Source organism: Tinamus guttatus, unplaced genomic scaffold, assembly GCF_059628265.1.
Source record: "Tinamus guttatus ecotype Peru unplaced genomic scaffold, ASM5962826v1 Tinamus_guttatus_pri_ptg000307l, whole genome shotgun sequence".
Lineage (NCBI taxonomy): Eukaryota > Metazoa > Chordata > Aves > Tinamiformes > Tinamidae > Tinamus > Tinamus guttatus.
In genome coordinates this window covers 1,893,528-1,914,090 of record NW_028288841.1, presented here as the reverse complement: position 1 = coordinate 1,914,090, position 20,563 = coordinate 1,893,528, and the positions used below count along the sequence as shown (strand labels likewise).

Here is a 20,563-nt window from a genome sequence, read left to right as displayed (position 1 = left end):
CGCGGTGCCTAGCTGGGCATTGGCTCCTTTCATGCTTTTCTCCCACAACGGAGTTCCCAGCATCGCGATTCCTTCCCTGGGCAAAACCTGCTCCTCAGAGCTGGCTCTTCCTGCTGCGTTTCGGGCCCCGGGGCCGGGGAAGCCCCCGGTTCCCGCCGGTCGGAAAACGCGTCCGCGTCGCTGCGAGCCGCGCGCGCCGGCTCCGGAGCCCATCGCTGAGCTTGGAGGGACCTCTGGAGGGCTCTGCCGCCAGCCCCTGCGCGCGGCTGCGAGGACACGAGCCCAGCGGTCTGGGTGTGAGCAGGGCTGGCGCCAGGCGCCTTTCGTCTCCCCTCCGTGCGCAGCCGGTGCCGGCGGCGTTCACTGCACCCCTGCGATAACAGCGAGCGGGGTCGGGGACAGCGCGGCTGGAAAAAGGTGTCCCGACACCGGCAGGAGCGGCGGGTCCTCCCCGGGCCTCAGCCTGCAGAAATGGAAGCGCTCGTGACCGCGCCGCGGCCGGGGCCGTGCGGCGCCCTGCACCGGAGCCCCTTCCCCGGTACTGGCAACACCGTAAAAGATGTTTGGTGAGATGTGGACGCCGGCTCCAGAGGGCAAGGATTAAGCAGGAAAGCCTTTCCCTAAATCATTAAAGCCTTTCCCTAAATCATCCCAGGCTCCATCCAGGCCGCACCCTGGGAGAAAACTCCGGAGAGGGGAATGGGAGGCTGGCCAAAAGCAGGGCAAGCCCGTGGCGCGCCGGCGGATGCGAGAGCGCCGCGCGAGTCCCTCGTGCGGCCGCGCCGGCGGACGGGCGGCTTTGCACGGAGCGAGCGGGCTCTAATCTCTTCATCCGCCACTGAGTCACTTGGCAAAGGGGGAAAACGCTGACGGCACCGAGGGGCGGCTCAGCGCTGCGCTCGGCCCCGCTCGGCCCAGGCCGCCGCGCACGGGCGCAGCCGCCCCGCGGCGCCGGCGCTGGGGATGGCGGTGGCCCCTGGATCTCCCCGCGCCGCCTTCCCAGCGCTAATCCCCGGGATTAGCTGCCCGCCCGGCGCGCTCCGTGCGGCCGGCGCGCTGGCACTGCCCGGATTTCCCAGGCTGGCCCCGGCTTCGCGCTCCCCTTGTCCGGAAATGCCTGTGCATGGAGCAGGATGGATCCCGCACGGAACAGAGCAGCAGGTGCCCTGGGGACACCGGGTCCCCCTGCTCTGACCCAACCGGCGGCTCCAGGGTGCTGCTCTGCAGGGAGAAGGGCTGGAGCTGGGACTGCTGCAATGTCCGGCCACCCTGGAGGAGGGATCAGGGATGCGACACAGGGCCGCCCTTCAGCTCAACCTGGCGCTCGCCGCCAGCGCGGGTGCCACCAGCAAGGGCTGTGGCAGCACCAGGCTGTTGGCTGCGCCCAGGCAGGACCTGCTGCCCCAGGGCAGCGTCCCGGCAGGATCTGGGTGGCAGACGCTGCCGCAGCGGTTGCACAAACGAGGTGGGAGCTGCCGTGCTGGCCACACATGCATGCAATGAGCTGGCCGGGCTCGGTTAGCATGTGGCACGATGCTCAGGGACCGAGTGCCGTGGGGACCAGGAGCCTGTCCCCGCCGCCTGCCACATCTGCCTGCAACCCAGGGGTCCAGCGGGCCGGTGTCCTGCTGGGGGCTTCTGTGCTGCTTGGGGACGTGTGACAGCCGAGCCACAAGCAGGTCTCCCTGCACCAGGCTGTCACCAAGGTCCCCAGTTGAGTCACAGCAGGGACTGAGGCTCCCCAGACAGGATCGATACCTAATTAGCCCTCTCTTGGCATTAGCCCCGTGTCTGCCGGAGCTCTGCAGTGTCCTGAGGCCTGGAGGGGGGGCAGGCAGGAGATGTGGGGCAGCACGGGGCAGTGAGGGACTTTGCAGGGCCTGCGCAGACGGCAGTGCCCACAGGGCTGCCCTCCTGGCCCTGGGGCTGGCATGGGCCCGGCTTTCACAACAGCCCCCATTTTTGGGATGTCATGAGGTGAGTGCGTCACCACACCGGCTTCTCCTGCCGGCAGCCCTGTGGGGACCTGCTGCCATCCCAAGGGGACCTGCCCCATGGGCACTTGCCCATGCCCTGCCAGTCCCATGGGGAAACTGTGTGTCCCCCAGCAACTTGTCCCATGGGGATTTGTCCCACGGCGACTGGGACCTGCCCCAGCCTTTCTCCATGGGGTTCTCGCCCTGCCTGCTCCAGGTCAGCCCCATAGGGACAATAGGGACCTGCCCCTGCCCTGTGCTGACTTGCCCCACAGGGCTCAGCCCCTGCCCTGGAACCTGCCTGCCCCACGGGGACCGGGACATCCCCTGCCCCATCCCACGGGACTTGCCCTGTGGGCACCGGGACCTGCGTCTGTCACCCCCCAGCACCTGCTCCGGGTTCAGCCGCCGCCTCCAGCGCAGCCCCGGCCCCGCTCCCAGCCCCGGCCCCGGTCCCGGCGCGGCCCGGGCCGCCCCCCCGACCGCGCGGGCTCCCGGCGCGGGTGCCCGCGGCTCGGGGCGGCGCGTGACCGGCTGCCGCCGCCGCCGCCCGCTGCGCCGCAGAGCCGGGAACCGGCAGCGGAGGCGGCGGCGGCAGCGGCAGCAGCGGCGGCAGGCGCAGGTCAGCGGGCGGGGGGCTGTGCGGGCCGCGGCCGGCACCGGTACCGGGCGGCGGGGGCGGCGGGGGGGGCGCTCACCTGACCGGGGCCGGCCCGGCGCGTTCGCTGCGGCGGTTCGGGGGCTGCGGCACCGGCACCGGCACCTGCGGCTGTTCCGGAGCCCCCCCGGCCGGCCCCGCAGCCCGCGGTGCCGCCGCAGCCCCGGTCCCGGTCCCGCAGGGCTGAGCGGTGCCGCGGAGGCCCCGCATCCCCCCGGATGCGCCGGGGACGCGCCAAGGTGAACGGCGTGTGCAGGGACCGCGGCACGCCGGCCGGCACCGGGGACACCGGGAATGCCGGGGATGGGGACGTGGGAACGGGCACGTCAAGGATGGGGACGTGGGAATGGGGACAGCAGGGATGGCGACGGCAGGGATGGGGACACAGGGGGTGGGGATGGATGGGACCGGGGACTGCCAGCAGCAGGGACAGCTGGGAAGGGGCTGGGAACAGCACGGAGAGGCATGAGCCAGAGCCAGGGACAGCTTGGACAGGGATGGCTGGAGAGATGACCAGGGGGAGCCGGGAAGCGGGACAGTGGGGCTGTGGGTGGCCGTGGGCCCAGCTCAGCCCGGGCGCATGGGCTCTTCAGGGGCCCATGGGGGTCCGGTTTGGAGTTCGGGTGCCCGCGGGCGCTGGCAGGTGACGCAGGGCCCCGCGTGCGTGGGAGCAGCGCGGCTGCGCGCGGGGTGTGCAGGAGCATCCCCAGCTCCCGCTGTGGCCCCGGCGGGGACCGCTCACCTCCCGCCCCGTTCCGCAGGGCCGCTCGCCATGGCCGCGGTGCAGCTCGTCACCTGCGCGCTGCTCCTGGCCGCCGGGGTCCCTGCCGCCGGCCGCCCCCCGCTCCAGGGGACGCCGCTGGCCGCGGGGGGTCCCGGCTCCTCCTGGGGACACCGGCAGCCGGGCTCGGCCCACCCGGGGGACACGTCGGGGGAGCTCAGCGGTGCTGGGGACGCGGACGGCGAGCGCTGGGGAGACACCAGCCCCACGGGGCGGTCCCCACCGCGGGGGGCTGTGACTAGGGCACCCACAACACCGGGGCCCCGGGGGGCTGACGGCTCCCTGCAGGCGCTGGGGACAGTGGCCACACCAGCAAGCGCTGGCTCAGGGGCTTGGAGGGACAGTGGCCCAACGCTGCGGGCGGTGGAGGAGCCCTTCGTCACCTGGCGAGGCCGGGAGGCCGAGGGCCAGGCCAGCCCCCGGATGGAGACGCGGGGGCCCCTCGCGGTGCCCACGGACACGGGACGCGGCTCTCCAGGCCTGGCCTTCGCGGGGACCCCCAGCCCCCAGCCCACCGTGTCCACCATCGCCCTGCGCCCCGCGCCGGTGACGACGGCAGGGCCGCCGGGCGCCCCCGCCAGCCCCCCGCGCTCCGTCCCCGTGTCCCCCGCGGTGGCGCCCGGCTCTGCCCCTGGCCCCCCGTCCTGGGTGCCAGGGACAGCCGGGCAGGCGGCCCTGGAGGGCAGGGCTGACACCTGGACCATGGAGCCCCCAGCCCGCCAGCGGAGCACGCGGAGGGCCCCGCTGGCCAACGCCACCACCGGGCACATGGCCTCGCACACCGCAGCCACCCCGCACACTGCGGCCACCCCACACACTGCGGCTGCCCCACACACTGCGGCTGCCCCACGCACAACCATCGGCCCACGCACAACCATTGCCCCACGCACGACCATCGCCCCACGAGCCACCGCGGCCACCCTGGCCGTCCCAGCGCCTGCCCAGGCCACCAGCCCCGCAGCAGTGACCGCCTCCGGCACAGCCGTCCCCAGGACCCCACGTGCAGGTAGGAAAGGGCCCCCCCGGCACCCATTTCTGGCCTCCGCTGGTGCCAGCACCCGGCTCTGCCCTTTCCCGCAGGGATGGTGCCTGAGGACGAGCTGGGGTCCCCGCAGCGCGTCCGGGGCGCCTTGGTCCCCCCGAATGCCACTGAGGTGGCCGTGTCCGCCCCGCGCACGCCCGGCCCCAGGCGCTCAGGTGACGGGGAGCAGCGGGAGACCCCGTTCCAGGGCAGCCCCGTGGTGGGGGGTGGTCTGAGGGGTGTTCCTGGGGTTGGCACAGGCGGGCTGGGGGGGGACAGGGCTATCTTGGGCTGCCGGGACGCGGTGCCACCTTCAATCAGGATTGTGCCCGCGACGGCCCTAATCTACTACTGCCTGCGGGGATTAGAGCTAAGTGCCCAGCGGGCGGGGGATCCCCAGGGGGGCAAGGGCAAAGCCGAGACCCCCATCACCCCCCCAGCCCGCGGTCCGGCCCGGCCCAAACGCCCCAGGAGCTGCCGGGTGCAGGGACGCGGCCAGCAGAGCCTCCCGCCGGGCACCCCGGTGCGGTCCCCTTGAGCAGAGCGTCCCGTGGGGCACCCCGCCGCGGTCCCCCCACGCGGCGCCGGGCAGCGCGCGGCTCTGCCGCCGGGACGGCGGGCGCCCGTGCAGCGAGCCCCGGGCCGGGGGCTGCGGGAGGCGCCGGCGCCGCGCGGTCGCTATAGCAGCGGGGATGCGGCAGGCGCAGGGCTCACGCGGCCGGCGGCGCGGCGCCGCGTGCGGGAGCCCGAGTCACGCGCCGCGCGGGAAGCGCCCCCGCTGTGACCCACCGATCCCCCCACCGTGACCCACCGATCCCCCCACTGTGACCCACCGGTCCCCCCACTGTGACCCACCGATCCCCCCTGCCATGACCTGCTGATCCCCCCACCATGACCCACCGATCCCCCCACCGTTGCAGACACCACCGGGACGCGGCCGCCCGGCCCCAGCACGACGTCCTCCTCCTCCTCCACGTGGCGCCGGGGGCTGGTGCCGCCGCAGCCGGCCCTGCCGCATCCCGCGGCGCCGGGGCGGGAGCCCAACGCGACGCCGGCGTCGCCGTGCCCGCCGGACGGGGAGCCGTGCGGGGCACCGCGGGGCAACGGCACGGGGCCGCGCTGGGCCGAGGCGCCGCGCGCGCTGCGCTTCGCCTGGGACGCGCAGCTCTACGGCGCGGCCGCCCTCTTCGTGCTGCTCGGCGCGGGCTGCGCGGGCGCCTTGCTGGGCGCCCCGGCGCTGCAGCCCCCGCAGCTGCCCCACGTGCTGCTGGCGCTGGGGCTGCTGCTGGCCGCGGGCGTCGCGCGTGCCACCTTCCTGCTGCTGGACCCCTACGGGGCGCGGGGCCGGCTGCCGCGCGGGGCCGTCCTGCTGCTGGCCACGGCGCCCTTCCCGCTGCTGCTGGCCGCCTTCGCCGTGCTGCTGCAGCGCCTGCAGCGCCGCGCGCAGCTGGGGCTGCTGCCGCTGCGGGGGCTGCCGGCGCTGGCGGCCGCCGCCGCGCTGGCCACGGCCGCGCTGGCCGCCGCCGACCTGCTGGCGCCGCGGCTGGGCCCGGTGCCGGGGACGGTGCTGCACGCGCTGGGCTGCGCCGCGGGCGCCCTGCTGCTGCTCGCGGGGCTGCGCGGCTGCTGGCGGGTGCTGTGGGGCCCCGGCGCCGGCGGGCGCTCGGAGGCGCCGGCGCTGCGGCGGGGAGCGCGGGCGCTGGCGGCCGCCGCGGCGCTGGGGCTGCCGTGCTGCGGGCTGCAGCTCCACAGCGCCCTGTGGCTCCACGGCGCCCTGGGGCCGCCCGGGCACCTCTCGTGGCCCTGTTGGGCCACCCAGCTGTGGCTGCGGGCCACCGAGCTGGCCGTGGCGCTGGCCCTGCTGGCGGCCGCCACGGAGCCGCTGTGCTGCCGCCGGCCCCGCGGGGACGCCGGCGCCGCCGAGCACTCGTGCTGGGCCAAGGCGCTGCGGTACTTCTGCGCCGCCCGCAAGGCCGCGGCGCCCGAGTACCCCAACAACTGCTACGACTGGGCCGGCGCCGGCACCGAGCGGGCGCCCGCCAGCGACATCAGCAAGAGCCTCATCCGCAACGCGGCCGAGCAGCTGCCGCTGCGGGCGCTCAAGGACAGCAACGAGGCCTGGGCGGCCGCCGGCGGCGTCGGCGCCGCTCCGCCGGCGCCGGGACTCAGCCCCAAGTGCCCCAACGCGGCGGCGGCGGCGCGCTCGTTCGGCAGCCTGTGCCTGGAGCGCGGCTCGACGCCGTCGCTGGGCGAGCTGGCGTTCCGCCCGCCGTCGCCCATCGACCTGCGGCGCAGCATCGACCAGGCGCTGTGCCGGCAGCACCTGCTGCGCGAGGGGCTGTTCGCGCGGCCGCGCCGCGGCTCCTCGGGCGCCTCGCCGGGCCCCGCCGCGCTGCCGCGCTGCAGCTCGCTCACCGAGCTGCCCCGCGCCGCCCCGGCCGCCGCCGCCGCCGCCTCGGCGAGCTCGCTGGAGAGCAGCTCCCTGCACATCAGCTGGAACCCGTGGCGCCATGGGCTGTCGTCGCCCGAGAGCCTCCCGCCCGACGAGGCGCCCAGCCGCGCGCCGCTGCTCGCCCGCGCCGCCGCCGCCGCCGCCGCTCCCCGCGCGCCCGACTCGGAGCGCGAGGCCCGGCGCAGCTTCCTGGCGCTCAGCAAGCAGGTGGACTCCCGCAGCCTCTCCAGCGACACCATCGAGCTGTGACGGGGCGGCGCTCACCCTGCTTTTACCTTTTGGGGTTGGTTTTTCTTGCCCCCCAACCCTCCAGTTCCCCAGCCCCGTTTTGGACAGTGCGGCCCTCGCCTCCGTGGGGCTGGGGGGTTGTGGAGCCACGTGCCGCGCCGGGGAGGCCCCCGTGGGGCCGCGCGGAGGGAAGGGGGGAGCTGCTCTCAGCCAGGTCTATTTGTGCCAAAAGAGAGAAATAAAGTTTATGTCACAAGGAGGCGGCCCCGCGGCCTTGGCTGACACCCGTGCGGCCCCGCGGCTCGCGCAGAGAGTGGCCGAGCAGCCGGGCTGGGTGTGCAGAGGTTTATTCCTGAGATATGGACAGCACGGACGGATGGGCACACCCGGGGACGCAGGCGAGGCCGCGGTCATGCAGCAGGCAGGGCGCGCGGGCCGGACCCGCACCCTGCACGGGGACAGGGGCTGCGGGGGGGACCGGCTCAGCCCGGGGGGATGCGGGTCGGGGTCGCATCCGCCTAAAGCGGGTCCCAGGGGCTGCCACGTGCGCTGTGTCCCAGCCCCACGGTGACCCACACAAGCGCTCCCTCCCCTCGCGCCGGCCCCCAGCACAGCAGGGCTCCACAGGGCAGGACGTGGCGTTCCGGGGTCCTGGTGTCACCTCCGTGCTCCCCGTCCGGGAGCGCGGACGACGCTCCCTGCTCTCCCTCCCGGGGCTCTCCCGTCTGCTCGGCCGGCCCTGCCAGCTGCCTCGGGATCCAGAGCGGAAAATCCGAGCGCACAGGGTGCCCGTACGGCAGAGCCCACCCAGCGCCGCAGGCTGCTCCGGGGCACCCAAACGATGGCCCAGAGCTCCCCAGGGACCGAGCGCCCCGGCTCCGGGGACACACAGGCAGGGGACACGTCTGAGCACCCCCTTCCTTGACACACGGCGGTGTCAAAGCGCCGGAGCAGGAGGGGGATCCCTGCGGGATCCCGGTGGGAGGGAGGGAAGGCCGGGGCCTTTCGTTCTGCAGGACGGGGGGAGAGGTGATTTCCTACTCTAATGAGGGGCTGGGGGGTCTCATGCAGCGTGGGTGCAGCCCCGAGCACAGGATGCAGCCTCGGGAGCCAGCCCTGCTCCGAGAGCCCCGTGCCAGGCCGTGCCCAGAACTATCTACCCTTCATGAAGCCGTCGAGGACGCGGTCGCCGCGGTCGGAGAGCCAGTAGCCGGCCATGGCGGCCACGGCGCCGATGAAGATGGCGGTGAAGACCATGTCGCCCTTGGCGGCCAGCGTGGCGAGGGCGCAGATCACCACGCCGAAGAACATCTGCTGCAGCACCACCACCTCGTCCTCCGTCACGTCGTCGAAGAAGCCCTTCTCGGGGGCATCTGCGAGGCGGGCGCTCGTGGGCAAGGGCACGCGTAGACCCCCCCGCGTCCCCTCCGCGGCGCCGGGCCGTACCGGGCGGCTTGTCCTCCACGCACTGCCCGTCCCTGCGCACGTGGCCCGGGGCGCACACGCAGCGGTAGCCGCCCTCCGTGTTCTCGCAGACCTCCTGCGCCCCGGCGCACACCGGCTCCTCGGCGCTCGCGCACTCGTCCACGTCTGCGGGGACAGGCGCGGGGCTCGGACGGGGGACGCGGGGACGGCGGCAGCGTCCGGCCCACGGGACGCCACTCACCGAGGCACTTGGCTCCGTCCCGCCGGTAGCCCTTGTTGCATTTCTTGCAGCGCGCCGGCCCCGCGCCCATGCAGCCGATGCAGGCCGTGGAGCAGTCTGCGGAGGGGAGCGCGCTGAGGACGGCTGCCAGGCCCGGCACGGACACACAGACCATCCCCAGGGCTCTATGGGGCCCTCTCTAGCCCGGTGGCTGCCACTGGCAAAGCCTTGCGGGCCCACGGGCGACCTCCCAAGCCGTGGGGCAGCAGGAGCAGCTCCCGGGACGCGTCCCGGCGCGGCCGGCGCACGCGGACACCCCGTCGCGAGCCTCTGACCTCGGCACTCGTAGGAGCCCTCCGTGTTGACGCAGAACTGATTGGCCCGGCAGTGCGCCATCTCCGTGCCGCACTCATCGACGTCTGCGGGACGGAGGCCAAGTGAGGGGGCAAGCGGGGCCTCACCGCGTCCATGGCCTTGAGCGCAACCCCTGCTCCAGCACCGGGGGCCTCGACCCCGGCCGGTGCCCCGGGACTCACCGACGCAGCGGTGCTCGTGCAGCACCCAGCCCCGCTTGCAGCGCAGGCAGCTGGAGTCCTCCGGCCCCGTGCAGCGCCCGCAGGCCCAATAACACTCTGCAACGGGGCGGCGCGCGGCGTGGCGGCGGGCGGGCGGGCGGGCTGCCCCGGCGCCGCCGCCGCTCCGCGCGCCGATACCTACCGGCACATACCAGGTGGCTCTTGTTGCGCGACGCCTCGTAGTAGCCGTCGCCGCACTCGGCGCAGAAGGGCCCGCCGTAGCCCGGGCTGCACACGCACAGCCCGGTGCCGCCGCGCGTCCCGTCCCCGTCGCACTTGCCGTTGCCGCTGCAGGGCTGCCGGGGGCCGCCAGCGCAGGCTGCACGGAGACGGCGGCTGTGGGGCGGCTCGGGGCCCCCCCGCCGCCCCCCAGTGCCCCACGGCGCCGTGGGGAGCCGGGACACCCCGCGGGCGACTCACGCAGGCACTCGGGGCCGTAGGTGCCGTCGGGGCAGCACACGGCCAGCCGGTCCATGCAGAGCCACTGGAAGAGGTCGGGGTGCTGCTGGCGCCTGGGGACGCGGGGACAGGGCGCTGAGGGACGGGGCCGCCGGGTGCCACCGCCCGCGCCGTCCCCGCGGCCGCGCTCACTCGTGGAACCACCAGCGCTCCACGTGCTCCTCGCTGCGCTCCAGCAGCTGGTGGCAGGCGAAGTCAGCGGGTGCGCAGACGCTCTCCAGCACCTCCAGCAGCCGCGTCTCGCTGGGGACGGCGGGGTCAGCGCGGGGACGGCCGCCCCGCGTGTCCCCCCCCGGCCGCCCTGCGTGTCCCCCCCGCGCGTCCCCCCGCTCACCTGTGCTTGTACTTGGCCAGCTTCTCCTCCTCCCAGGCCGTGTTGCCGCCGCCGAAGCCCTCGCGCTCCGTGCGCTCCAGCCCCTGCACGTGGGGCGGGCAGGGCGCTCGTGGGCCCCCCCGCGCTGTCCCCGGGTCCCCCCCGGGTCTGTGTCCCCACCAGTGCCACCAGGGCTGAGTCATCCCCGCTCCTGGGGGCTGCAGCTTCACGGCCCCTGACCCCCACTGCCCCCCCAGGTCATTTCACCTCTTCTCATGTCACCCCTCATGCCTCCCAAGACACAGATTATGCCACCCCCGGCTGTCCCCATGTCACCCCTGAGCCACATCATCCCTCTGCTGATACCACCTGTGCCACCTGCCTGTCCTCCCCCAAACCGTGTCACTCCTGAGTCCCGCTGCTCCACGTCCCCCCCGCCTGTGTCACCTGTGGGACCCCCCACACCACAGGTCATAACCGCCGTGTCCCCACACCTTGCAGCATGTTGACCCCAGCACGTGTCACCTCATGTCCCTTCCACCCCCCTGAACCATGTCACCCTTAAGGCACCTACCTCACAGTGCCACCTCCTACCTGCGTCCCCATGGGCTGTGCCACCCCTCCCAGTGCCACCCCATACCCGTGTCACCCTTGTGTCCCTCAGCCGTGTGTGTCACACACCACTGCCATGACCCCCATAAACCACGAACTGTGTCACCCCTGCACCCAAACACCCCAGTGTCACCCCCATGATCCCCAATCCCACCTTCCGTGTTATCCCCAGTGCCACCCCTGCCCATGTCACCCCACACCTCCGACCCCAATGGCACATGACAACCCCCCAGCACCACCCCTGCCCGTGTCACCCCATCCCATTGCACGTGACACCCCCCAGTGTCATCCCCAACCCCAATGTCACATGACGTCCCCCCAGTGTCACCCCTGCCCGTGTCACCCCATCCCATCGCACATGACATCCCCCCAGTGTCACCCCCAACCCCAGTGTCACATGACGTCCCCCCAGTGTCACCCCTGCCCCGTGTCACCCCATCCCATCGCACAGGACATCCCCCCGGTGTCACCCCATCCCAACGGCACGTGACGTCCCCCCGGTGCCACCCCTGCCCCGTGTCACCCCATCCCATCGCACATGACATCCCCCCGGTGTCACCCCATCCCAACGGCACGTGACGTCCCCCCGGTGTCACCCCTGCCCGCGCCACTCGCTCCCCGCCGCATCCCCCCCCCGCGCCACGCGCGCCCCCGCGGCGCCCCGCACCCTGCTGAAGCTGTCGGCGAGGCCGCGGCAGGCGCCGCACGGCTCCGTCCCGGCGGTCCCGGTGGTCCCGGTGGTCCCGGCGGTCCCGGCGGTCCCGGCGGCGCCCGCGAGCAGCAGCAGCAGCAGCCGCCGCAGCGCGGCCGCCAGGCGCCGCCGCCGCCCCATGCTCGCGCCGCCCCGCCCCGCGCCGCGCGCCCCACGTGGTGCCGCGCCCCGCCCCCGCGCCCGCCAGCCAATGGCGGCGCGAGCCGCGCCGCGCGTCACGCGGGACCCGCTGCTCGCGGCCAATCCGCGCCGCCCGCCGAGACACTCCCCCCGCCGCGCCCTAAAGCGGCAGCAGCGCCTTAAAGGAGCCGCAGTGTCTTAAAGGGGCCGCAGTGCCTTAAAGGGGCCGCAGTGTCTTAAAGGAGCCGCAGTGCCTTAAAGGAGCCGCAGTGTCTTAAAGGAGCCGCGGCGCCCTAAAGGACCTGCAGCTCCTAAAGGGCCCGCAGTGCCTTAAAGGTCCCGCAGTGCCTTTAGGGCCCGCAGTGCCTTAACAGACCTGCAGTGCCTTAAAGGACATGCAGCATCTTAAAGGGACTGCACTGCCTAAAACAACCCGCAGTGTCTTAAAGGGGCAGCTGCACTTTAAAGGAGCTGCAGTATCTTAAAGGTCCCGCAGTGCCTTAAGGGTCCGCAGTGTCTTAACAGGCCCGCAGTGCCTTAAAGGACCCGCTGTGCCCTAAAGGACCTGCAGTATCTTAAAGGGCCCGCAGAGCCTTAAGGGCCCATAGTGTCTTAAGAGGACTGTAGTGCCTTAAAGGAGCCACAGCACCTTAAATAGGCTGCAGTGCCTTAAAGGAGCTGCAGCTTCTTAAAGGGCCCACGTGACCTAAAGGACCACGAAGCGCCCACGGAGCCGGCAGCTGGTGACAACACGTTTATTGCGGCTCCGCCAGCGCCCGCCGCAGCCGCGCGGCCGCCCGCGCCACGTGCGGCTCCAAGCGCCGCGGCGGCCGCGCCAGCGCGCGCAGGAAGGCGGCGGCCTGCGAGGGCAGCGCGAAGGCCGGGACGCCGCGCAGCGCCCGCGGCACGGCCGGCACGGCCGCCTCCAGCCGCGCCACCACGTAGCGCCCGCCGCCCGCCGCCAGCGCCGGCACCGCGCACGCCAGCGCCGCCGCGAACGCCTCGCACGGCGCCGCGCCGCCGTCGTCGCCATCATCGCCGTCCCAGCACCGCGCGGCGGCGGCGGCGCCCGCCGACAGCAGCAGCACGATGGCGTCGCCGCCGCGCAGCGCCCGCCCGTGCTGCGCGTGCAGCCAGGGCAGCGGCCCGCGGGCGGCCGCCGCCACGCCGCCCCCCGGCGCCGCCGATGCCAACGTCCCCAGCGGGCGCAGCGCGGCCGCCAGCGCGCAGGCCGCCCGCTCCGCCGCGGGCTCCGCCGCGTGCAGCACCAAGACGCGCCGCGGTGCCGCCGTTGCGCCGCGCCGCAGGCCGCGCAGCCAGGCCTTGGCGTCCTCCTTGGTGAGCAGCAGCAGCAGCAGCGCCGCGGCGGCGCCCAGCAGCGCCGCGAGCCAGCCCAGCGCCCAGCGCGCGCGCAGGTCTGCGGGGACACGGGGTCAGCGCCGCCGTCACCGCCGCCACCGCCATGCGCCGGTCCCCCGGTACTCACACGGGTGCAGCGGGCAGGCCCAGAGCGCCGCGCCGGCGCCGTCGCGGTGCCACAGCCGCGCGCAGCGCCCCGCCGCCACGTCCTGCCGCAGCCGCGGCGCCAGCAGCCCTGGCCGGCCCGAGCGCTGCAAGGACAGAGCGAATGGGCCGCGGCGCCGCGGGCAGCCGCACGCGCAGAGCCCCGCGGCGCCGGCCGTACCGCGCTGGTGAAGGCGTCGAGCGGCGTGCAGGCGCCGCGCTGCAGCGCGCACAGGGACGCGTTGCCCGCTGCCACCAGCAGCAGGTCGTCGGCGCGGCCCGGCACGGCTCCTGCGCATGGGATGCGGCTCACGCCATGCAGCTGCGTGCCCACCGCGCCGTCCCGCCACGCCGGTGCCACTCACGGTCCCGCAGGCACTGGGTGAGCCGGGCCTCGCCGCCGCGCCGCGCCTGCCGCGGTGAGCAGTGAGCGGTGCCAACCCCGGCGGCGCCCGCGCGCGCACGGGGAGCGCCCGGCCCTACCTGCACGCAGAGGTTGGGATGCGGCCGCAGCGCCGGGAACTCCTGCGGGGCCTGTGGGGAGACGGCGGCTGCAGCCCCCGGACGCCTGGGCCCCTCGCCGCCCCCGCCGCGGTCTCACCTGCGCCGCGGGCAGCGGCGGCAGCAGCGGCAGCGCCTGGCAGGGCCCCGCGGGCGCCGGGCGCCAGCAGGGCACCAGCCGGGCCGGCAGGTCGCAGGGGGACGACACGGAGCAGGACAACGAGTCGCCGGCCACGTGCAGCAGCAGCCGGCTCTGCGCCCACAGCCGCTCCCAGGCCGCGGCGTCTGCACCGCGACGATGGCATCGGCGTCTGCACCGCGGCGACGGCATCGGGGCGTCCCCACGCACCGAGCCCCCCGCGCCGCCCCACGTACCGTGGGAGAAGGGGCACGAGGTGACGCGCGGCGGGTCCTGCGTGTCCGGCCAGACCTGCGGGCAGAGGGAGCTGCAGCGGGCGCCCTCGCGCCGTCGCGGTGCCGCGGCGCCGCGCGCCCACCTGCAGGCACAGGCAGGGCAGCACCTCGTCCGCCGGCAGGCTGTAGTTCACGGCGTCGCTCTGCAGCGGGACGGGGACGTGTGGGTCGCCCCACGGCGCCCCGCGGGGAGGGCTCGCGTCGGGGGGCACTCACCACCGTCGCGGTGCGTCCGGAGCTGCCGGCGCCGCGGCTGCGGTTGTGGTAGAGCCGCAGGGTGTAGTTGTGCCCCGGTGCCGCCTCCTGCAGCCGCAGCACCGCCGCGTGCGGCCCGCGCAGCACCTGCAGCCGCGGCGCTGCGCCGAGCGGGGCGGTCAGCAATGGGGCTGCCCCCCGTCGGCGTCGCCGGCTCTCGCGGGGACGCGGCACCCACCTCGGCACCGCGGGACGGCGGCCCGCGCCGGGGGCCAGGAGCAGCCTGCGGGGACGGCGGGGTGAGCGGGGCGCGCGGCCGCGGCGCGCGCGGGGCGGCGGGGGGCTCACCGGGCACGCGGAGGCTGCGGCTCAGGCGGCGGCGCGCGGCGCCCGACGCGGTGACACGCAGCTCGGAGCCCGGCGGCGCCTCGAAGCACTGGAACGTCAGCCAGCCCTGCGCGGAGAACCGGGAGAACGGAGGGGAACCGCGGCGCGGTGAGTGGGCACGGTGCCACCCGTGACCCACGGCGGAGCGGGGGGCATGTGGGGCCGGGAACAACCTGCCCCACGTCCCCACGCATGGGGCTGGTGCACCGTGGTGCAGAGCAGGACCCGCAGCACCCATGCATCACACCCGCCGCACCGCGCTGCATAGCGGGACCCCCCATGGCCAGTGCCCACGTGTGGGGCAGCCGGGATGGTGGGGCCGTGCAGCTGAAGGCAGAGCGACCCCCGGCACGTGCACACGCATCCCGGCTGCCCCACGCGCCCGCATCCCGCACAGACCCCGCGCGGCTACGCACCAGGACGGCGCCGGGGCGCACGGCGGGCAGCAGCGCCCGCACCTCCACGGCGACGCAGCGGGACGCGGCGAGCGCGTGGCCCCACAGCAGCAGGACGCCGGGGCCCGCGGGCGGCAGCGCCAGGCGCAGGCGGGCGCGCACGCAGGGCGAGCAGCCGGCCGGCCCCGCGCACCGCAGCGCCGGCTCCAGCCGCAGCCGCACGGGCACCGGCCCCGGGCCCGGCGCCGCGGGGACGCACAGCGCGTCGGCGTCTGCGGGAACCGGGCGCCGTGGGTCGCGCGGCTGCCCCGGCGCCGTGGGTCCCGCCGTGGGGCGCCCGGCACTTACCGAGCAGGCGGCAGGCGAGGCCCTGGGGAGCGGGCAGGGGTCAGGGCTGCCCCACATGCCCCCCGCGCTGCCCCATGGTGCCCCCCGCACTGCCCCACATGCCCCCCGAGGCTGGACCCACCTGGGAGCAGGCGAGGGCGTCGCGGGGGGCGCAGCGCCCGCCGGCCGCCAGCGCCAGCAGCGCCAGCAGGGCCAGGCCCGGCGCCCCCATGGCGGGGGCCCGGCGCCCCACGGCCCCCTGCCCCACGGCGCCCTCGGCCCCGCTGCCACGGCCCGCGGCTCCCGCTTCCTGCTCCGCTCCCGGACACCTGGGCCCGAGCGCGGCGGCGCCGCGACCGCCCCGGGGTGGGGCCTTCCCGGACGGGATGGGATGGGAAAGGGGAAGGGAAAGGGCGCCGGGAAGGATCTGCGCCCGCTGCCCCACGGCTCCACGCGGGGCCCAGGCGGGTGCCACAGGCAGCAGGGCGCAGCAGCGGCTCAGGTCAGCCCCACAGCAGCGCAGTGTGGGGCCGGCCCCCTATGTGGATGCAGCCAGCCCCATGGCCTGGCGCAGGGCCAGGGCTGCCCCACGGCACCGCAGCAGGGGCCAGGGCTGCCCCATAGCACGGCACGGCGGTGTGGGAACGCCAGGGCTGCCGGGAGAGTGGGGCCGTGGGGACACGAGAGGGGCAGAGGCCAAGGAGGCTCCTGCCCCATAGACTCCATGGGGCTGCTGCAGCCCATGGATGTGGGGAGCAGCCCCCAGGACCCGCCTCACCCCGTCCTGCGGAACCGCCCCGACCCACAGCACAGGGGGTGCAGCCGGTGCCTTTATTCTGCTCCAAGACACAAAGCTCCAGCCGCGAAACGCAGCGAGGACCCGGCCCCGCTCCCGGGGCCCCCGGGAGGCCCCGCTCTCCTCCGGCGCCCGCACGGGTTGCGCGGGGGCAGCTCCTCCCTCGCGCGTCCGTCCGCTCCGCAGCCTCCTCCGCCGCTGCCGCGCAGGGCCCGTCCCGGCCCGTCCGCTCCTCCAGCGCCGCCGCCTCCGCGCGGGCTCTGCCCGGTGCATCCCCCCCCGGCCCCTCACCGGGGCGCCGGGGCGGCTCTGCGGTGCCCAGCTCAGCCGCGGCGCCCGCGCTCAGGTGCCCGCAGCCCCCTCGGGGTCGGGGCCGCATCCCGGCGGGTTCCCAGGGGGGACCCCCAGTGCGGCCTCGGCCTCGAGCAGCCGGCGCAGGAGGCTCCCGGCGCGGCCGCGCAGGCGCCGCGGGGCGCGCGGGGAGCCGCGCAGGGCGCCCAGCAGCCGCGGCAGCTCGCGGGGCAGCCGGTAGGTGGGCAGCGGGCGCAGGGGCCCCGGCAGGTCCCGGGGGCCGCAGAGGCGGCTGAAGTAGGCGAGGGCCCATCCGCGCGCGCCGCCCGGCGCCGCCAGCTCCCCGAGCAGGCAGGCCACGGCGGCGCCGAACACGTCGTGGGCGTCGCGGGGCGCGCGGCGGCCCCGCCAGCGCCGGGCGCCGCCGCGGCTCCAGAGCAGCAGCACAGTGCCGCGCTGGCGCCCCACGCGCTCGCGCTGCGCGTAGAGCCAGGGCAGCCCGCCCAGGCGCCCCACGCCGCCGGCTTCCCACAGGTCGAGCCGCACGTCGCAGCCCAGCGCCGCGCGCAGCAGCTCCGCCAAGGCGCGCACCAGCCCCACGTGCTCCTCCGAGTCGGGCGAATACACCAGCAGCACCGGCCGGCCCGCGGCGCCTGCGGGGGGACACGTGCTGGTGCTAGCGCTCGGCCCGCGGGCACCGCCGCGGTGGTACCCACCACGCGCGCGTGGCGCTCACCGGCAGCCGGGCGCCACGTGCTGCAGCAGCTCAGCAGCAGGACGGCCAGCACCAGCGCCAGGGCCAGCGCCAGCCCCAGCAGCCCGAAGTGCCTGCGAGAGACTGGGAGGGAGGGCGGCGGTGACGGGGGGACACCCGGCCACCCGCCGCGGTCCCCGCGCGCGCGCGCTCACCGTCGGGGCAGAGCAGCTGCTTCCGAGCGAAGCGCACGTCCGAGCGCCACACCTGGGGACGGGACATCGCGGTCGGCGCTGCCGGAGCCCGGGGTGCCCCGGCCGGTGCCGCGGGGGCCCGCGGGGCACTCACCAACACGCAGCTACCCAGGACCTGCACCGGCAGCAGCAGCGCCAGCTCCCCGGGCGCGGAGCCCTCCGTCTGCAGGAGCACCGGGACGCGTCGGCCGCGTGCAGCCGCCACCACCCCGCGGCCCCCCGGCCGGTGCCGCGCTCACCCGCGTCACGGTGTACACGGGCGAGCGGGGCTCGCACTGCCCGCCGCGCGGCTGGCACAGGGCGGCGCTGAAGGCGGCCGCGACGCGGGCCGCGATGCGCAGGCGCAGCTGCGGCCCCCGCGCGCTCACCGACACGTTCCAGGCGGTCTCTGCGGCCGGGAGCGGGACACAGAGGGCCGGGTTGCTCCTGCGCCACCGGGATGAGGGGACACGGCCGGGGCTGGGGGAGAGGGGCTCACCTGGCTGGTGGGGACACTCCACGTGGCTGCTGTTCCCGTAGGAGAACTGGGGGGAGGTGACAGTCACCGGAGCTGGTCACTCCTAATGACCCCGATGTCACCGGGCGAGGGGACGGGGACCCCTTCCCCAGGGCAGGACTCACCCTGAAGCAGAGCTGGGGGTGCACGTCCACCTTGTCCAGCGTGTAGGCCTGCCGGGGACACAGGCTCAGCGCCCGCACCCCAACCTGTCCCCGCGCCACCAGAGAGAGGACACCCCATGGCGCCCCTCATCCCGCCGACGCCAGCCTGGCTCTCCCAGGCGCTCACCTGGTCCTCCTCGCTGGCCGTGGAGTTGGGGACGTCGTGGCAGGGCGCGGCGGCGCTGGCACCCGCGTCCCTCCAGCAGAGCGTGGCGCGGGGGCGCAGCGGGCAGCTGGCGCTCAGCACCATGGCCATCTGGTCCTTGCTGCTGGCGCTGTAGTCGTGGAAGCGCACGGAGGACCACAGCTCGGGGCCGGCTGCGGGGACGGGCTCAGCAAGGACGCGGGGACGCGGGTGTCCCCCACAACCCTGCGCCGCCGCTGCCACTCACAGGCCGCCGGGTGCTCGCGGAAGGGGCACCTCTTGCTGCGCAGGCTGTCACCGTGCGGGTAGGAGGCCTGGAGAGGGGCAGAGCGGTCACAGCCGCCTGTGGCCCCCGCCAGAAGCCCCAGCCCCCTTGTATGGGGTGCAGAGACCCCCCGGCCCGGCGCAGCACCTCGATGCACAGGCAGGGCACCAGGAACTCGTAGGGCAGCAAGACGCAGCGGCCTCCGGGCACCAGCACCTGCAGGGCACAGAGGCGGCGTGAGCTCCCCGGGAGCGCGGGGAGCCGCCGGATGAGCCCGGCCCGGCCCCGCGCACGTGGCAGGGAGGGGACAGCCGGAGCTGGCACCTGCTGGTGGAAGGGCCTGGGCAGCTCCTCGCACTCCAGGGCCAGCTGGTGGCACAGCCGCACCAGCAGCGCGGGGCCGGCGGGCACGGACACCTCGATGGCGCGCGCCTCGGGCACCCACGTGTGGCTGAACACGGGCCCTGCGGAGCGGGGCGGCTCAGGGATACGCCAGGAATACAGACGGGCACGGGGGACGGATGGGAGTCCCTGCTCACCCGGCGGATCCGCGGTGACCAGATGGCTCCGGTTGAGGACCAAGCCGCCGTCGGGCACGGTGTAGAGGGACACGTGGACGCGGTGGCCGCTCTCGGCGGGGAAGCAGTCGAACTGCACCCGCCACTGCGGGGAGCCGGCGCTGAGCGGCCCACGGGCACCCCGGGTCCCCGCTTGCCGCCCGCGGGCACCCCGGGTCCCGCTCGCAGCCCACGGGCCCCGCGCTCACCGTGGGGCCGCCCCGCGCCCCGCGCCGCCTCCACACGCGCAGCCAGCCGGCCCGGTTGGAGTCCAGCTCGAGGAAGGAGAGCTGCAGCCCGCGGAGCCCTGCGAGACACCGGCCCCGCGCTGACGGCTGCAGCCCCGGTGCAGCCCCGGTGCAGCCCCGCGCGGAGCCCGGGCCCGGCCGCTGGCCGTACCTGCGGCGGCGAGGGCCAGGCGCACCCGCAGGCACGGCTGGCACGGCGGCGAGGCCCGGCACAGGCGGGCCGTGCTCAGGACCAAGGCGGGCGGCTCCAGCAGCGGCCCGGCCAGGGCGGCCCGGCGGCACCGTGGCCGGCTCAGCGTGCTGTCGGCTGCCAGAGAGCAGAGGGGAGCCGTGCACCGGGAGCCCTGTGCGCGGCGGGGAGCGGGATTCCCCGCGCACCGGGAGCCCCACGGACCGGGGGAGCGGGATTCCCCGCACACCGGGAGCCCCGGGAAAGTCTAGGGGAGCCGGTTGCACCGGAGGACCTGGACTCCCGTACGCTGGGAAGGAGCCCCACGCCCCGAGGAGGAGCCTCGTGGTCCGCGGAGGAGCAGGACCCCCCCTCCGGCCCCCCCGCGGCTCCGGGGAGCTCCGGAAAAGCCCCAGAATCCACGGAGGAGCGGGACCCCCGTCACGGGATACAAGGAGGAGCAGGATCCCTGTCATGGGATCCCCGAAGGAGCGGGACCCCCTGCGTCCCGGGACCCTCGGAGGAGCGGGACCAGCAGAGGAGCGAGACCCCTGTCCTGGCATCCGTGAAGGAGCTGGACCCCCCAGCCCGGGAGCCCCGAAGGAGCAGGATCCCGTGTCGGGATCCCCGCGGCCGCAGGAGCGGGACCCCCCGGGATCCCTGGAGGAGCAGGGACCCGTGTCGGGATCCCTGCGACCGCAGGAGCGGGACCCCCCGGGCTCCCCGGAGGAGCAGGACACTCCGGGATCCCCAGAGTAGCAGGATCCCGTGCCGGGACCCCCCGGGCTCCCCGGAGGAGCGGGACCCCGTGCGGGCTCCCCGCGGCCGCCGCTCCGCTCCGCGCCGCCCCGCTCCCCGCGGGCCCGGCCCTCACCGCTGGCCCGGCACTCCTGCAAGCAAAGAGCCGGTGCTGAGCGCGGCGCCGCCCGCCCCGCCGCCCGCCCAGCCCCGCCGCCCGCCGCGGCGCTTACGAAGTTGGCGGAGACGCGGGGGCGGCCGGCGGCGGCCCCGAGCAGCGCGGCGGCCCCGAGCACCGCGGCGGCGGCCCCGAGCAGCGCCGCGCGCCCCATGGCCGAGCGCGGCGGGGCCGGATCCGCGCTCCGCGCTCCGCTCCGCCCCGCGCCGCGCCGGCCCCGCCGCATTCCTGCGCGCCACGTGCGGCCGCCCCGACGCCGCGGCGACGGGCGCCACCCCGGGGGGGGGCGGCGCG

At 75.6% G+C, this 20,563-nt stretch overlaps 4 protein-coding genes across 4 annotated transcripts; 1 reads left to right on the top strand and 3 right to left on the bottom strand.

Moving 5' to 3' along the window:
* Positions 1 to 1,287: 1,287 nt before the first annotated feature.
* Positions 1,288 to 7,140, top strand: PRRT3 (proline rich transmembrane protein 3). Its single transcript, XM_088528318.1, has 5 exons — positions 1,288 to 1,465; positions 3,396 to 4,252; positions 4,361 to 4,421; positions 4,496 to 4,612; positions 5,357 to 7,140. Exons 1-5 carry the CDS (start codon positions 1,288 to 1,290, stop codon positions 7,135 to 7,137), a joined length of 2,994 nt encoding a protein of 997 aa, XP_088384444.1. The 3' UTR covers positions 7,138 to 7,140.
* A 1,019-nt stretch (positions 7,141 to 8,159) lies between these two features.
* CRELD1 (CRELD disulfide isomerase 1) lies at positions 8,160 to 11,480 on the bottom strand (the record flags this gene model as incomplete). Its single annotated transcript, XM_088528317.1, has 10 exons — positions 8,160 to 8,489; positions 8,563 to 8,706; positions 8,783 to 8,878; positions 9,097 to 9,180; positions 9,298 to 9,393; positions 9,479 to 9,655; positions 9,757 to 9,848; positions 9,928 to 10,038; positions 10,130 to 10,212; positions 11,388 to 11,480. Coding segments are annotated over 10 exons (1,197 nt in total), but the record flags the coding sequence as incomplete, so codon positions are not given.
* Positions 11,481 to 12,305: 825 nt separating this feature from the next.
* IL17RC (interleukin 17 receptor C) lies at positions 12,306 to 15,506 on the bottom strand. Its single transcript, XM_088528221.1, has 14 exons — positions 15,417 to 15,506; positions 15,296 to 15,317; positions 14,969 to 15,219; positions 14,514 to 14,619; positions 14,404 to 14,448; positions 14,187 to 14,326; positions 14,054 to 14,113; positions 13,932 to 13,986; positions 13,657 to 13,841; positions 13,539 to 13,589; positions 13,421 to 13,466; positions 13,237 to 13,346; positions 13,039 to 13,162; positions 12,306 to 12,969 (listed from the first exon to the last, which is right to left on the bottom strand). Exons 1-14 carry the CDS (start codon positions 15,504 to 15,506, stop codon positions 12,308 to 12,310), a joined length of 1,947 nt encoding a protein of 648 aa, XP_088384347.1. The 3' UTR covers positions 12,306 to 12,307.
* Positions 15,507 to 16,412: 906 nt separating this feature from the next.
* Positions 16,413 to 20,381, bottom strand: IL17RE (interleukin 17 receptor E; the record flags this gene model as incomplete). Its single annotated transcript, XM_088528316.1, has 16 exons — positions 16,413 to 17,014; positions 17,098 to 17,199; positions 17,271 to 17,322; positions 17,404 to 17,472; positions 17,549 to 17,697; positions 17,788 to 17,833; positions 17,931 to 17,978; positions 18,097 to 18,287; positions 18,362 to 18,428; positions 18,527 to 18,595; positions 18,704 to 18,843; positions 18,919 to 19,042; positions 19,146 to 19,243; positions 19,336 to 19,491; positions 20,228 to 20,243; positions 20,325 to 20,381. Coding segments are annotated over 16 exons (1,986 nt in total), but the record flags the coding sequence as incomplete, so codon positions are not given.
* Between the last annotated feature and the right edge of the window lie 182 nt (positions 20,382 to 20,563).